The 16,068-nt window shown below is 40.9% G+C and overlaps 1 protein-coding gene across 8 annotated transcripts in view; it reads right to left on the reverse strand.

Annotated features, from left to right (window-relative positions):
• The window catches only part of CCDC178 (coiled-coil domain containing 178), a 476,741-nt gene that overhangs the window by 450,121 nt on the left and 10,552 nt on the right, over positions 1 to 16,068 (reverse strand). For 3 of the 8 annotated variants that reach the window (XM_073631535.1, XM_073631536.1, XM_073631537.1), the window contains exons 2-3: positions 3,383 to 3,440; positions 207 to 346 (exon numbers count right to left, since the gene is read on the reverse strand). In XM_073631535.1, the coding sequence (XP_073487636.1) occupies positions 207 to 346; positions 3,383 to 3,422 (180 nt within the window). In that variant the 5' untranslated portion in view covers positions 3,423 to 3,440. Of the gene's footprint in view, positions 1 to 206; positions 353 to 3,382; positions 3,441 to 16,068 lie in introns of all 8 variants that reach the window. The other 5 variants (XM_073631531.1, XM_073631532.1, XM_073631534.1 and 2 more) reach the window with 2 other exon arrangements.

Below are 16,068 nucleotides of genomic sequence, written 5' to 3' on the forward strand. Positions count from 1 at the left end.
AGCAGTGCTTAATGGTAAGGTCTAGTTAGTTGTAACTATAGTGTTTTCCTTTTTTGTTTTAAATGACGACCCTGAAAATAAGATAATGGTCATAATACATTAAAGAAAAGTTACATTTAGAACTTATGCAAATTCTGTAGCTTGACAAGTTTAAAAAATAGATATGAAGAAAACAAAAATAATGGCTAACCTGTCTTGTCACTTACCTCCACAAACAACTCTTTCGCTTTCCCTTCCAGCTTCCTAATATGATGAATGGCTTTGTTAACACAAGGCAATGGTGTGTTCACCAGTTCACAGCTACGCCTTCTTGCTGAGTCTACAGAATCCATACTTTTAATCAGACCTATAACTAGACCAGTCATTGTTTAATATCACTTATAAAGGAACGTACAATTTTACAGTCAAAGAAGAAATCTGTGGTTTGGTTGGTGTGTGGTTAAATTACTTTGGCAGGGAATTAGAAGCTGCTAATATGGCAGTGTCTGTTTAGCTATAAGGAATCTTTGTTGACTAAGTTTGTACGTTAACCTATAGAGAAAAATGAGTTTCTTATATTGTATGATACCCCAGCCTAAAATTGCTTTTAAGGTAAACTATAATAATTGTTTTGGGTAAATTTCAATTTTTTTTTTAATTGTTAAGTATCTGTATAGATCTACAGTCGGGAAACCCCCCGTGGCTATTCAGCATCACAGACTCCAGACTAGTAGGCATACATGACCTTTTTTCTGAGGGCATGATGACACCACAAATGCAGGGGCGGCCCGTCCCCTGCATTTATGGTGTCATCATGCATGGGCACCGCCTCCCCTTTTCATCCCTGTCGCCACCCCCTATCTGTGCATCCGGCCTCTTTCAGGACACCGGGCGCATGAATGTTTTTACAGTTTTAACTTTTTTGTATAGTTATACATTCTCATACTGTTATAATATAACAATAATATTTGTTATAAAATAAACATTTATTATATGACAGTTTTCATTCAACCCGTACCAACACAAGCGATGTTAGTGTCGCATTCTCCCCTGCTGTTCAATTGAATTGAACAGCAGGGAGGCTTCCTCCTCCCTGCCATAATTTACAGATCAGTGCATGCAGCCATTGGCTGCAAGCACTGATGGAATGGTGCTTCCATTAAACCTGGTTCTGCTGAACAAATAGCAGTACACATGTACTGAAATTTGGCTGTTTCCTGCTGAATCAGCCAATTTTCAGCCAGTGTGTACTAGGCTTAAGCCATCTGACACATGATTAGTCACTGCTGTGATGAGCCCTGGTAACCAGCTTCCTTTAGCATGAGTAAGTTACATTTAGCATCCTTAATGGACTGTGGCTCCTTTATGCTTGGACCTAGATGACCGTCAGAGAGTAGACTATCATTTTAAACACTGGCCCTGACCATTTCATCCAGGTACAGTGCCTTGAAAAAGTATTCATACGCCTTGAAATTTTCCACATTTTGTCATGTAACAACCCAAAAAAAAAATAGATTTGATTGGGATTTTATGTGATAGACCAACACAAAGTGGCACATAATTGTGAAGTGGAAGGAAAATGATAAATGATTTTCAACATTTTTTACAAATAAATATCTGAAAAATGTGGCGTGCATTTGTATTCGGCCCCCTTTACTCTGATACCCCTAACTAAAATCTAGTGGACAAATTGCCTTCAGAAGTCACCTAATTAGTAAATAGAGTCCACCTGTGTGTAATTTAATCTCAGTATGAATACAGCTGTTCTGTGAAGCCCTCAGAGGTTTGTTAGAGTACCTTAGTGAACAAACAGTATCATGAAGGCCAAGGAACACACCAGACAGGTCAGGAATAAAGTTGTGGAGAAGTTTAAAGCAGGGTTAGGTTATAAAAAAATATCCCAAGCTTTGAACATCTCACGGACAACTGTTCAAACCATCATCCGAAAATGGAAAGAGTATGGCACAACTGCAAACCTACCAAGACATGGCTGTCCACCTAAACTGACAGGCCGGGCAAGAAGAGCATTAATCAGAGAAGCAGCCAAGAGGCCCATGGTAACTCTGGAGGAGCTGCAGAGATCCACAGCTAAGGTGGGAGAATCTGTCCACAGGACAACTATTAGTCGTGCACTCCACAAATTTGGATTTTATGGAAGAGTGGCAAGAAGAAAGTCATAATTGAAAGAAAGCCATACGATATCTCGTTTGAAGTTTGCGAGAAGACATGTTGGGGTCACACCAAACATGTGGAAGAAGGTGCTCTGCTCAGATGAGACAAAAACTAAACTTTTTGGCCTAAAAGCAAAACACTATGTGTGACAGAAAACTAACACTGCACATGACCCTGAACACACCACCCCCACAGTGAAACATGGTGGTGGCAGCATCATGTTGTAGGGATGCTTTTCTTCAGCAGGGACAGGGAAGCTGGTCAGAGTTGATGGGAAAATGGATAGAGCCAATCTTGGAAGAAAACCTGTTAAAGTCTGCAAAAGACTTGAGACTAGGGCAGAGGTTCTCCCTTCAGCAGGACAACGACCCTAAACATGCAGCCAGAGCCTCAATGTAATTGTTTAGATCAAAACATATTCATGTGTCAGAATGGCCCAGTCAAAGTCCAGACCTAAATCCAATTGAGAATCTGTGGCAAGACTTGAAAATTGCTGTTCACAGATGCTCTCCATCCAATCTGACAGAGCTTGAGCTATTTTTCAAAGAAGAATTGTCAAAAATGTCTAGATGTCTCTCTATATGTGCAAAGCTGGTGGAGACATCCCCAAAAAGATTTGCAGCTGTAATTGCAGTGAAAGGTGATCTTACAAAGTATTTACTCAGGGGGGCTGAATACAAATGCATGCCACACTTTTCACATATTTGTAAAAAAATTTGAAAAACATTTATCATTTAACTTTCACTTTACAATTATGTGCCAACTGTGTTGGTCCATCACATAAAAAAATCCTAATACAACACATACGTTTTTGGTTGTAATATGACAAAACGTGGAAAATGTAAAGGGGTATGAATACTTTTTCAAGGCACTGTAAAGCTGTTTTGTTTTCTTTTGTCCCCTACGCTGCATCAAAGTCAATAAGTCCAAAATAAATACATCTGCATATCTCTGTTTCTTTTTTTTTTTTTTACATAGTGTTTTTATTTAAAATTTTCAAGTATGTAACATAATAAATAAGAAAAAATGAGTGATACAAAAAAGAAAAGAAAAACAGCAATACAATTTAAATAAAACTCATCAAATTGGGGTCTATAATATACAAATCTTCATATCTCTGTTTCTATGTATCTTAATGCATCAAATCTGTATGATTTAAATGTCAAATTGATCCATAATCTACTATTAAGCATTCATTAAAATACATTTCAGTTATATAAATAGTGCTCACCGTATTTTATATTGCTTGGAGGTAACTGTATATCTGTCATTCTGTTTATTGGATTATTCTGTTTAAACAGAAGGTATTGTAACAATTAATTATTTTGATAATAGCCCAAAAATCTTTAAGAGTAACTCCACTTTTGTTGAGAAAAAACATACTCCTCTGGGTGATCTATGTACATTATAAGGAATTTAACAAACGTTGTTGCAGATTCCTGCCTTTTGTTATTCTGAAGAAATCCTTGTGTGTTTGTCTCTGCCCATGTTCTGAGTGAGTCTAATGGGAGTAGTTTCATAATTATCAACCACCTGCTGCACCTTTAAAGCTCTAACGAGAAAACTGCAGGGTCTGCATCCCTTTAGACGGGATTTCCTATTGGGAGCATCTTACCAAAAATTAGATTTTTGTTGCAGGGGATGCCTAAAATCTGACTTCTAGGAAAATCAGTAAGCCAATCACATAAGCAGGAAATTACATATCTGGGGGGCGTTCTGTACACATTCTGTGTACAGAACACCTCTAGGTAGCCATATTGCATATCATATTACAGAAAATTACAGCACTGCAGATTTAAAAGGAAAGGTCATTTTTTATATTATTCAATTATTACAATGTGACTTCTGTCCCAAATGTATATGTTATATTATATTATATTTTTCTGTTTGCTATTTTTTTTCCCCTCGAAAGTGGAGTTACCATTTAAATAGTCAGAGAAAAAACATGTTTGGATTTGCTTTTTTGGAGATGCTGAATATTTGAGCCAAAAATTAGAAAGTTGGATTATCTACTATAAATATTTTGGACTCCTTACTGCTTTTCCCCTACTATGAACAGTTGCAGCTCCCACACATACTTACTTGTTTTATATTGATGATAATACCCCTCAACTCATAGGTGCACCCTGGGCTGTAGACATATATTTTTTTCTGGGGGGCAGGGGTTTAGTCTTGGGCACATTGAGGAAAATAATTAGGTGAGAAAGAAAAAATGTCATAAATGGTGACTACGTAGCAACCAGAAACGGCTGCACAATATAAAGAGTGTCAGGACTCAGGAGTATGAAATACACAGCATAGTGTATACAGTGCAGGGGTCAGAAGTACATAAGACATAGAGCATAGGAGTCAGAAGCAAGTAAGACACAAAGTGTAGGGGTCAGGAGTTCATAAGACACAGAGTGCAGGAGTCAGGAGTGCATATCGCACAGAGGGCAGGTGTCAGGATTGCACATAGCACAGAACACAGGAGAGTGTAATGCACAGCTCAGTAGACAGGGTAGAATAAAAATTACCTACCCCCCAGTACAGATACCACTGCACTAGTATAGACTCACTACCCATTACTGATCTCCTCCATGTCCCAATAGTACAGATTCTCTCCCCCATCCCCCACCCCGCCCCCAGTACAGATCTCCCCCCTTCCACTGGTACAGATTTCCTGTTCAGTATAGATCTCCCTTCCTCTACTAGTACAGATTCTCTCTCCCATCCCCCACCCCCAGTACAGATCCCCCCCCCTTCCACTGGTACAGATTTGCTGTTCAGTATAGATCTCCCTTCCTCTACTAGTACAGATTCTTTCCTTCGAGTACAGATTCATCCCCTCCCAAAATCCCCATTTGCACATGTCGTCGTCCCCAGTACAGATCTCCCCCCAGTACAGATCACCTCTCCAATACAGATCTCCACCCACCCAATAAAGATCTCCCCACACCCAATACAGATCTCCTTCCACTCGGTATAGCTCTCTCCTCCCCCCAGCACAGATACCCTCCCTCTATTACAGATTCCCCAAGTAAAAATCTCCCCTTCATGAAACTCACCAGACCAGTTAGTTCAGAGTGAGCTCAGTGAGGGAAAGTCCTCCCTTGCCAGATAATGAGTTCCAACCGGAGGAGATAAGAAGAGCCTCCCTTGCTCTGAACTGCTGCCTGTGTTCTGTGTGTGGATGTTCTGGGTGGGTGGGGGGTTGGATCCCCTTATCTACACCTCTGGTACACCAGTGCTAAATGGGAGGGTTTTATAACATGTGGTTATAAGTGGTTAAAAACCCTGCAAATACAGGAAAAATATCTGTTGGTCTGCCATACTGACTGTACTTGCACTCAGCTCTTAAAGAGGAAGTAAACCCTGATGGGTTTTACTTCCTCTTTTGTTCCCTGCAAAGTAAAGGCATAGTGGGCTATTGTGCATCGATGGCCACATCCATCTTCACCCCTCTTTCCTCCAGCTCTGTGACTAGCCGGAGTAGCGTGACGTCACTCCTGCACATGCGCGTGGGAGCTGCCGGTCGCGCCACAGGCCCTTTAAAAACGGCACAACCATGCCCTTTCTTCAGTGCGCATATGACGTTTGGTTTAGGTGATATTTCCAGTACCTACAGGTAAGCCTGATTATAGGTTTACCTGTAGGTAAAAGGGGTGTAACTAGGTTTACAACCACTTTAAGCCCTCTTGTGGGCTGACAACACATAGCATTTATATGTTTTCAGCCCTGCCCAGCTTTCTTTAAACTTGCTTTGCCAAGCTACTCACATTCATCTACTCTTCCATTTCCACAAAAAAAAGGCTAATCATTCTGCCTCCTATGCCAGAGGACGCCTATTATGGAGAAACGTGTTGGATGGAGCTGGCTCTGTGATGTCAGTATGCACGTGCATGCCAGCAGGTCCCACAGCCATAATTTTCTGGATTGATATACCACTTGTCTTTTTTCTTTAATTTGCAAGTGCATTAACCATTTAGCTAAAACGTTTTTAATGAATACTGCACTATGAGACTTCTCCTTTTTTTCTTTTAACTGATGCCTTTGTTGGAGTGAGTTTGGTGGCTCAAGAGTTAGCTGCATATTGCTCCTGTGGAGACATCATTGCTGCATCTTGCTGGCGGGGTCATAAACATATTTGAAAGTCGGATGGTGGGAGCATCTGCCCTTCTTTTGGAAAAATCACTTGTGATCTCTTTCATTTGAGATCATTCCTGTCCGGTAAGTTTAACCTTCAGAATCAGCACTTTGAACACTGGAGCATGAGTTTGTTTCAGATTTGAGCACAGAGCACTTTCATGGAACTCGGATTATTGTGTGTGGATTTGGACTTTCACATGCCTTATGAACTTTTAAAAATTCTTTGTGACACTATTGTTATTTATTTAGTGTTAAAATTAACTGCATGTTCACTTTATTTCATAAGGATTTTTTTATATAGAATATTTAAGATTTAAAGGGACAGCGCACTTTTTTCTTTATATGCTTTAATTTAAAGTGCGGTATTCATGATTTTTGGGGGGGGCAGCAGTCGTTTATTAATTTAAACTAAGCGCAAGGGTTTTTTTTATATATATTTTTTTAATTATTCTGAAGTCCCAAAATAGGAACTAGGTAAGCTAATTACTCTGCTTGAAACAAAGCAATTGACTTGATTTCATAAAGGCAAGTAGGCTGTTCAGGCAAATTTTCATTTAGCTTAGTGAATGTGTGAAAATTCTGAATTTCTGACATTTCTGAATTTCATTCTGAATGACATTCTGAATTTCTGACAATTTCTAAAATACAATAGGTATTTTATTGCACTTGTCAAACATATATAAGGTATCAAAACATTTTAATGGTATATTTAATGGCTTCCTGGCCCATGTACATAAATGGCCAGATGAGAGCAGCGCAGATGCGGGGGGAGAGCCCCCCGCATCTACCACATGTGCGCACTCTCTTGGATCACATGCACAGCAGTAAACAAGATATAATTTCCTGGCATCATAGTTTACTACTGTGATCTCTGTGATTGGTCACAGAGACCACATGGTACAAGGCTATTCACAGCAGCCACGTACCATGCGATAGCTGTGACAAATCACAGCTCTCACAGTATTTCTCAATAGCTTCAGGAATGCAGCCAGAGTGAGTGAGAAATAATTGTTTATACAGCCATCACGACTGTAAAAGCAACCACAGTTTAAAAAAAAATCCTGATCACACCCCCAAAGTAGTACAGTGTCACACTAGTCCCAGTGTCCCTAATCTCCACCACACCACTCACATTGTCCCTAATCACTGCGACCCACTCACAGTATCGCTAATCACAGCCACACCACTCAAAATGTCCATGATCACAGCCACACAAGTCATATTGTTCCTGATCACCGCCTCACCACTTGTATTGTCCCTGATCACCACCACACCAGTTAACCACTTGCCTCCTAAGCATATTCAGACACTTTTGATCTAAAAAATCAGAGCTTTTTTTTTACCAGATAATTAATTTTAACCACCAAACTTTATAAGTTTTCTGAAAACAAAGGCCCCAGAGAAAAAAATATTGGTCGTTGCAATTTTTTATGTCACACGATATTTGTGCAACGGTTTTTCAAATGCAATTTTTTTGGAAAAAATTACACAATAATACATTTTACTGCACATAAACACAATATATTACCCTATTGTTTGTTAAGGTTTAAAAGATGATGTTACACCAAGTAAACAGATACCTAACATATTACGCTTTAAAATTATGCATGCCCATGGAATGGCGACATACTACAGTACTTAAATATCTCCATAGGCAACGCTTTAAAAGCCTTTACAAGTTACCAGTGTAGAGTTTCACGGGTGTGGTGCGATTGGCGGTTACATATGTGCCCGAGACCAACATACGTGTTTGCATTTGCCCGTGAGCACAGAGGGGCAAAGGCGCTTTATTAATTTTTTAATTTTATTTAACTTTATTTTTTTTTACAGTGTCTCTAATTTTTTTATAATCAACTTTATTGCTATCACAAGGAATGAAAAACATGCCTTGTGATAGAAATAAGCATGGCAGGTCCTCTTTATGGAGAGATCTGGGGTCTACTAGACCCAGATCTCGCCTCTGCCCTCAACCGAGAAAGTTTGATCAGATGCTTTCACAACCGGTAATGGTTTGTAGACAACAAATCGAAACTGGAAGTGACAAAATGCTTGTAGCTTCTGGTTTCATAGGCCATGGAGATGATCGGGAAACTTCCACGTACCAGTAGGCTAGGCTCGCTTGGCTTAATGGAACTGGGGCTGCTATAGGTGATGATACACTAAGCAATAATCCCTGACCACTGGTATAGAGGGGACCATTACACTACATTGGTTTTGACACAATTGGTTGATATGTATGATTCACATGATATAATGTCTGGTATATAATAAGTCCAGACACTGAAAGAGCCTCACAAATGTGGTATCACCATACTCAGGAGGAATAGTAAAATGTGTTTTGGGGTGTAATCATAAGTATGCCCATGCTGTGTGTAGGAAATATCTTATTAAATTGCCAACTTTGTGTAAAAAAAAAAAAAATGTTCATTTTCTTTCCGCAATTTCCAAAAACATTTGGCAAAAAAAATCTTCAAGAGACTCACCATGCCTCTTAAAAATACCTTGGGGTTTTTAATCTGCATAATGTGGCAATTTTGTGGACATTTCTAATGACTTGGTGCTCCAGGGCAGTAAAAATATGATAGACATTTAGGATGTGTAATTTATGCCCCTAGAAGGCGTAAAGGTGCTCCTTAAATTTAAGACCCCCTATGTGTGGCTAGACTGTGAAAAAGTCTCACACATGTGGTATCACCACACTCAGGAGGAGTACCAGAATGTGTTTTTTGGGTGTATTTCTAAGTATGGCTATGATGTGTGTTAGAAATATCTTATTAACTGACAACTTTGTGTAAGAAAAACACATTTTCATTTTCTTTCCTGAATATTCCAAAAGCTTGTGGCAAAAAATGACACTTTCAAAAGACTCTTTATGCCTTTTAGAAAATACCTTGGAGTGTTTGCTTTCCAAAATGAGGTAATTTTGTGTTTCCATTGTCCTGGTGCTAAAGAGCCTCCAAAATTGTAATAGGTAGACAGGAAATTGGATGGGTAATTCAGGACCCTGGAACACCTGAAGGTGCTCTTGGATTGTGGGCCCCTCTATGCATCTAGGTTGTGAAAAAGTCCCACACATGTGGTATCTACATATTCAGAAGGCATAGCAAAATGTGTTTTGAGGTGTAAATGTAAGTATGCCTATGCTTTGTGTGTTAAACTTGTTAAAATGACAATTTTGTAGAAAAATAAATTGTATTACATTTCCTAATTTTAAAAAAGATTGTGAGAAAAAATTACAACTTCAAAAAATTCACCATGCCTCTAAAGCCCCTTTCACACTAGCAGAACCTGCCAGCGGATCTGCCCGATTAGCAGGGAATCTCTCCGCTGATCTCCGATTAGCAGGCAGATGACAGGATCGTGTCCGCTCTGTTGATTCAGAGCGGACACGAAACAGCCTGCTGTCCTCTATGGGCTGTTGGATAGAAACAGAATGCCTGTCCATCTTCATCAGACTGCCATCCGATCCAATCTGCCAGATGGATGGGGAATGGATCATTCCCATCCATCTGTTTTTAGCGGACAGGATTGGATCAGATGTTGGCAGATGTCAATGGACACATGTCCATTGACATCTGCCGCTCCATAGAGAGCAATAGATGGTCCGATCGGGTCCGCCTGAAAAACTAATAGGCAGACCAGGTTGGTCCGCCAATGTGAAATGGGCCTTACTAAATACCTTGGACTCTCTACTTTCCAAAAAGGGGTCATTTGGGAGATATTTATACTGTCCTGGAATTTAATTGCCTGAAGAAATGAGACAAGCAGTCAGAACATAAGGACTGATCAATTTTAAAATATATATACCATGCTTTGTAGACTCTATAACTTTCACATGTCTAAATAATATATACTAATTTGTTTGTTAGTTTCCTACCAAAAAAGGTAGCACAATACATTTTGGCCAAAATTTATGAAGAAAGATTATTTATTTGCAAAATGTTATAACATTTTTTTTTTTAATAATGCAAAATTTTCGGTATTTTTTCTTTTATATGGCAGAAAAAAAAAAAAAAAACAGTGGTGATTAAATACTACCAAAATAAAGCTCTATCTGTCTAAAAGCAAATGATAAAAAATGAATTTGGGTACAGTGTTGCATGCCTTAGGAATTCAAAGTGAGACAGCGCTGAAAGCTGAAAATCAGCTTGGACTGGAAGCAGGTGAAAGTGTCCTGACTTTACATGGTTAACAAACCAAAAGGGAGTAAAAAAGAGAACAACATTGTTAGGGTTTATATGTACTAATACTTTCAGGGCCACCAAACCAATAATAGTATTCTTTTTTTATAGAGAAGCTCTCATCTTTTTTTAACCAAGAATCAACTGCCCTAATCCCATTACCAGCCAAGTCCCTCATATTCAGTGTCCAAAAGTGTGGCTGATATTATCCCACACAAGTATTGAGCCTGGCAACAGTCTTTTCTCCAATGGGAGCAAGCACGCATTCTATAATTAACTGCATTCTATAATTCATTGCACAAACCTTCAGCCCCTATTGAGTTAGACCAAAAGCTGAAAGGCAAATATATTTCAGACCTGGCACTCGCATGCACACCTATAAGGGAGGCTTTGGTGGCCAAATATGTGCCAGCCATGCCCAAAGCTTGATCAGCACCCACAGCAGGAAGATAGGTTGACTTCCCTTGTGATGGTAGGTGGAGGCACCCTCTAACACCATGCTACCACTGGAGGTAAGGGGTAGATATAACCCACTCATACTAGTAGCTAACATTACCCACTATCACTTTCCGTTTGTTAAATATGTGAACATTTATAAAAAAAAATGTAAAACATGAAAAAGACAAAAAGCGTACAAAATCAATGCCAAGCAGTACAATGTTATCAATCTGCTAAATCATGCTTTTGTGTAACAGGTACTCTATATGACAGCTGGAATTAAAATCTTGTTAAAGAAAATAAGATGCTACCGTGGGCGTATGCTTGTCAAGGTGTACTAAGTAGATGATGTTTACTAAAACATGGGGCACTTGGTCAGATCAATTTGTGACAGCACAGAGAATTCAGTAGAGACTCTTACAAGCGTATCAAGCATTTGCATTTGTGGTTATAACGCAATGTACAATTTTCTCTGCTCTGATGTACCATTAGGTTACAGACACACGAATGCATGCAAAATCTTTTCAGCTTTGATACTGTATTTATGTGCACTGAATTTAAATTGAATATGAGCATAAAGAATTGGCATATAGTAATACATACTATGCATTCAACGCCTGAGGATCCTTTAATTCTGCGCCAGAGATTAGGGAGAGGCATTCATTTTGCCAGTATAATTTAATTCCACCCTACCAGAACATGAGGAGAAACTCGATATCGATTAATTTAAAATTGCATACATTTAATCAGAAGTCTTCTACCCTCTGGGTCCAAGATGACAAATGTATATTTCTTCCAAATTAATAACCATATGGGTTTGTTTCAACCATGTTAAGGAGACTTTTCACGGTTATCATTTAAATAACATTGGACTTATTACTAATTTGGTTTTAACACTGTTGCAGGTATTTAAAAAAAAAAAAACTTTTGCTAAAAAGAAATTACAGTAGGTAAAATTGTCATACTGGCTAATTTGTTAAATTTTATGTTCTTAAAATGGTTCTAAAGGCAGGATATTTTGTTGTGGGCAGAGGTCAACAGCGCCATGCTCTGAAGCCAGCTCTTCTGCTGGAGGTTCACTAGGTTGTTACTCCTCAGCAGGAAAGTCTATTAAATCCCCAGTCTCTGGAACTGGTGTCTGGGGATAGAGGTTTACCATCTCCTGTCTGTGGAACCCAGAAGATGTTATCGGTGTTGGGCAGAGGTTAACAGAGCTCTGCCCTGTTGTTAGCACTTCAGCTTTGGGGACGGCAATCTCCGGAGTTTCCGCTGCTAATTCTAGGGCATGTATTCAAGATCAGGTTTAAGCTCTGAGACCCCTACGAGACCGAGCATAGCCTCTCTGGATTCTCACAGGTCCTCAAGGGTAGGTTCCCCTTCATAGCCAAACACATAACCATCTGTAAGGCTCTCCCACAGCAATCGAGGGCCGCCAAAGTGATATCCCTCTAGAGAGCATTCTGTTGTCTCCCCTAAATATTCCTGCTCTGCGTGCCATTGCTGGACCAGCCTGTCCAACTCAGACACCCATTGTTCCTGGGGCTGCTCTCCCAGGAATGCTATCTGCAACTCCCGTTGATCACTGGCCCGTTGCCCTAGGTTTGGAAAGCACTTGCCCTGGTGTGTACCACCGACCTGGAGGGCTCCAAGCCAGGCCTGCACCCAAATCCGCTGCTTGGTTTTTCAGGTATTGATCTGCAGACACAGTCCTGTGGATTGCTGAAATGGCGCTCCGCAGCAGCCCTTGCAACTCTGATGCCAGATCCATTTCTCAGTTGGGATGACGGAAGTCTGCTATCCCGATCTTGGATCCCGGTGGTGGTTTGCACGTGTTCACAGCCAGGAAGCACAATCCCACTGCTGCCACCAATTTGACGGACCCCCGTACTCAAGAAGAGTAAGTCCACCGTATAAGCTTCCGTTGTCCGGTACCAGCGCAATCCAAGGTCCCTTAGCCCACCCAGTCACTTGTGCAGGCATCAGTGTAGGGTGAAGAGAAGCATAAAACTGTTTATTCATACATAGGCACAAAGAGATATACACTCAGGGACAATCCCCCTTCTTTGCATAATGACACAGGGGCTAAACTACAATCAGTAACAAGAGACACACAGGTACATTCAAACTTCTCATTTGTAGACCATCATATCAGCAGGGAGGGCTATTGGAGGAATACCCCCCTCCCTCGACCCTGCCCCCAGTCTACATGCTAGAAACACATATACATCCCATAATAGGTTGCTCCCAAGGCAGGCAGAAATAATAGAACAATGGGATACAGTCCTACCTCAAACGATCTAGTAAAGAGTCTATGAGACCAAGCTCATACAATATTCCAGCAGTTGGAAAGGTTGAATTAATTTATCTTCATATATTTCTTGAGGGATATTGTTCAGAAATATTACTGTCAAAAGAGTAAAAGAGCCCCTTCATTCTTTTAATACAAACCACACATATAGAACCCTGGATAACAGAGGTAAAAGGAAATACTGAGTCCGGTGTGGTTGTACAGTGAGTCTGGTTAGTGCAGACCCAACTGGGGTTCTTGGTCACCCTGTGCCCCTAATTGACACAGGGTAAATTACACATAGGAGGGGCCAGGGGAGCTGGACAAGGAGTTTCCAGAGTTCTCTAAGGTAAGCTGGGTTCCACAAGCCCCCCGCCCAAAGTGACTCCAGTTACAATACCCAGTCAGGCAGATGCAGCATCGGTCCGATGCTGCATCTGTCCCCCGCCGGCTCTAAGACCGCTGATTGTTCAGTTCTCAGTGCTCCATAAGCAGAGAGCTGGTGACTGTCACAATTTTACATGAAATACTCATATTTTCCCTCTATCACAATTATTTAAATTATTGTAAACATTATTCTTAGCCCTAAATCCCCTCCTCCAAATGTATCACTAAAATCACTTTACAGGACCAATAGGGGGGCTTAAAAGGAGGGAGGGTATAGAGTCAAGCTTGACCTCATCAGGAAAGTTGAGATTTTGAATGCCTATATCTCTGAATCCATTGATTGCTTTGTAAAGGAAATTTTATCTGAAGCTAACCCATGCTTATTCATTTTTAACAACATGCAAGCTGTGAAATGCTCATGACTGCGAGAGGTTCACTTTACGCATATGTCTATAAGAACTGTTCCAGAAGATAATCTGTATGAATGGTTTTGTTTTTTCATCTATAGTACGTAAAAGAGGTCTTACATTTTAAAGATTTAAAAAGTATTCACAAAAAAATGTATATTATTTTAATTTATGTCATAAAAAATGCATTAGATGACACATTTAATAGTTAATGCCAATGAAGCTCAGTTATTGTACATAACATGTAAGTTTTAATTTTCATGGCAGCCTTTTTCAACCAGGGTGCCATGGCACCTTGGGGTGTCGCCTGGGTTGGTCAGGGGTGGTATCAAATGACAGCACCCCTGCTGCTGGTATAACACATAAATGCATCACGAAAGTGGGCTTTTTTTCCGTGACATTGCATATATGCGGCATGTGTTTGTGCTGGAAGCATGCTTAGTCACACACCCCCAGCATGGAGAACGAGCTGTATGCGTCATCTCTTGATCTCAGAGTAACGTTCAGAAGATGGTAAGACCAGCTCTTTGTCATGTGATTACTGTAATAGCCAATTACACTGAGTTCACTAGTGTTAGAACCCACACCTGCACTGCTTCACCTCTATGAGGAGAAAAAGATGCAATGAGGGGAATTTATCAAAACATAGTAACCAATCATCTTCTCTTTCATTTTTAATGCATAAAGAGGAACTAAACCCATTAATTTAACTGTTTCCCAAACCAGTTACATCTAGGCATGCTGTGAATGATAACTGTTACAGTTACTTGTGATCTCAACCGTACTGTCAAATCATCAAATGACTGTTGTCATAGATGATCATATTTGCAGCAACATGGCAGCTGCAGATCAAACAGAGGCTATGATAGCAGCTTCCTGGGCGGTATAAATTAGAGATGCTTAGTTCTGCTTTTAAAAGCCAAATTAAACCCGCTTATACTTTACAGCCAAGGAAGCTGCCATCTTAGACTCTGATCTGCAGTTGCCATGGCGCTGCATATGTGATCATTTATGACACCAGTTATGACACCAGCCATTTGATGGCTTGGCAGGTCAGTTAGGCCTCATGCACACTGATCACTTGCTTACCTCTCCTGAACGTCTTTTCTCTTGCACTCTGTACTCCACACACTCCTAAACCCTCCCTCACCCCTCCAACCTCCCTCTCTCCTTCCCCCTCCCTCTCCCCCCCCTCCACCCCACTCTCTCTCATCCTCCCCCTCTCCCCCCTCCCCCTTTCTCTCTCCCCCTCTGTGCTGGGATCCCCCCACTCTCCTTCCTCTGTGAAATCACTCAGTGACACCCCCTCCCCATTCTCCCAAGGCACAGGGGAAATTCCTAGAGGGGTTGTCACCTTGCTGGATCCTAGATGTTGTATTGGCTGCATATGTTTGATGGGTGAGGAGGGTGCCCTGGAAGTGGTGCTGATCACCTGTGTGCTAGGTCCGTGCATCTTTCTGCAGCAACTTTTTTTGCTTGAATTTTTTTTTTTGAGTGGGGTCTCATGTCTAAGTTTAGAAAAAAAGACCTTACAAAGTCTAGAGCCGCCTCTGCTCCCAGGATGTTGCTATGTACTCCCAGGACATCACTGCTCACCTCCACCATCACAGGAGTGAGCTCTTTCTCTGATTCAACCCCTCCTCAAATGTTCTTTCCCTCCTTGATGCAGTAGCTCTTAGCTCAGTGTTTGAGAGCTCACTCCTATGATGATGGAGGTAGGCAGTGATGACTAGGCCTCACTTAGCAATGTCCTAAGAGTACTTAGCATGGTCCTGGGAGTATTCCAGTCAGGCTTCATAAGGTATGTAAATTGCCTACACCTATAGCAAGGGCTTAATTCAACTTTAGCCAGATCTGCCCCAGGACTGTGATGTCATAAGGGGCGTGGTCACCGGATGACATCACCCGGTGACCACGCCCCATGCCTATATAAGTCATCACGAGGCGCTCACACAGCATAACAGCGTGTCAACATTGGAAAAAGAGAGGAAGCAAGAAGACGACGAAGAAGACCGGGCCACCACTAGCAAGAGAGCGGCAAAAGAGCAGAAGATAGCGGAGGAGCCCGGCAGAAGAACCAGAGGAGCCC

This window comes from Aquarana catesbeiana, linkage group LG05 (assembly GCF_042186555.1).
Source record: "Aquarana catesbeiana isolate 2022-GZ linkage group LG05, ASM4218655v1, whole genome shotgun sequence".
In the NCBI taxonomy this organism is placed as follows: domain Eukaryota; kingdom Metazoa; phylum Chordata; class Amphibia; order Anura; family Ranidae; genus Aquarana; species Aquarana catesbeiana.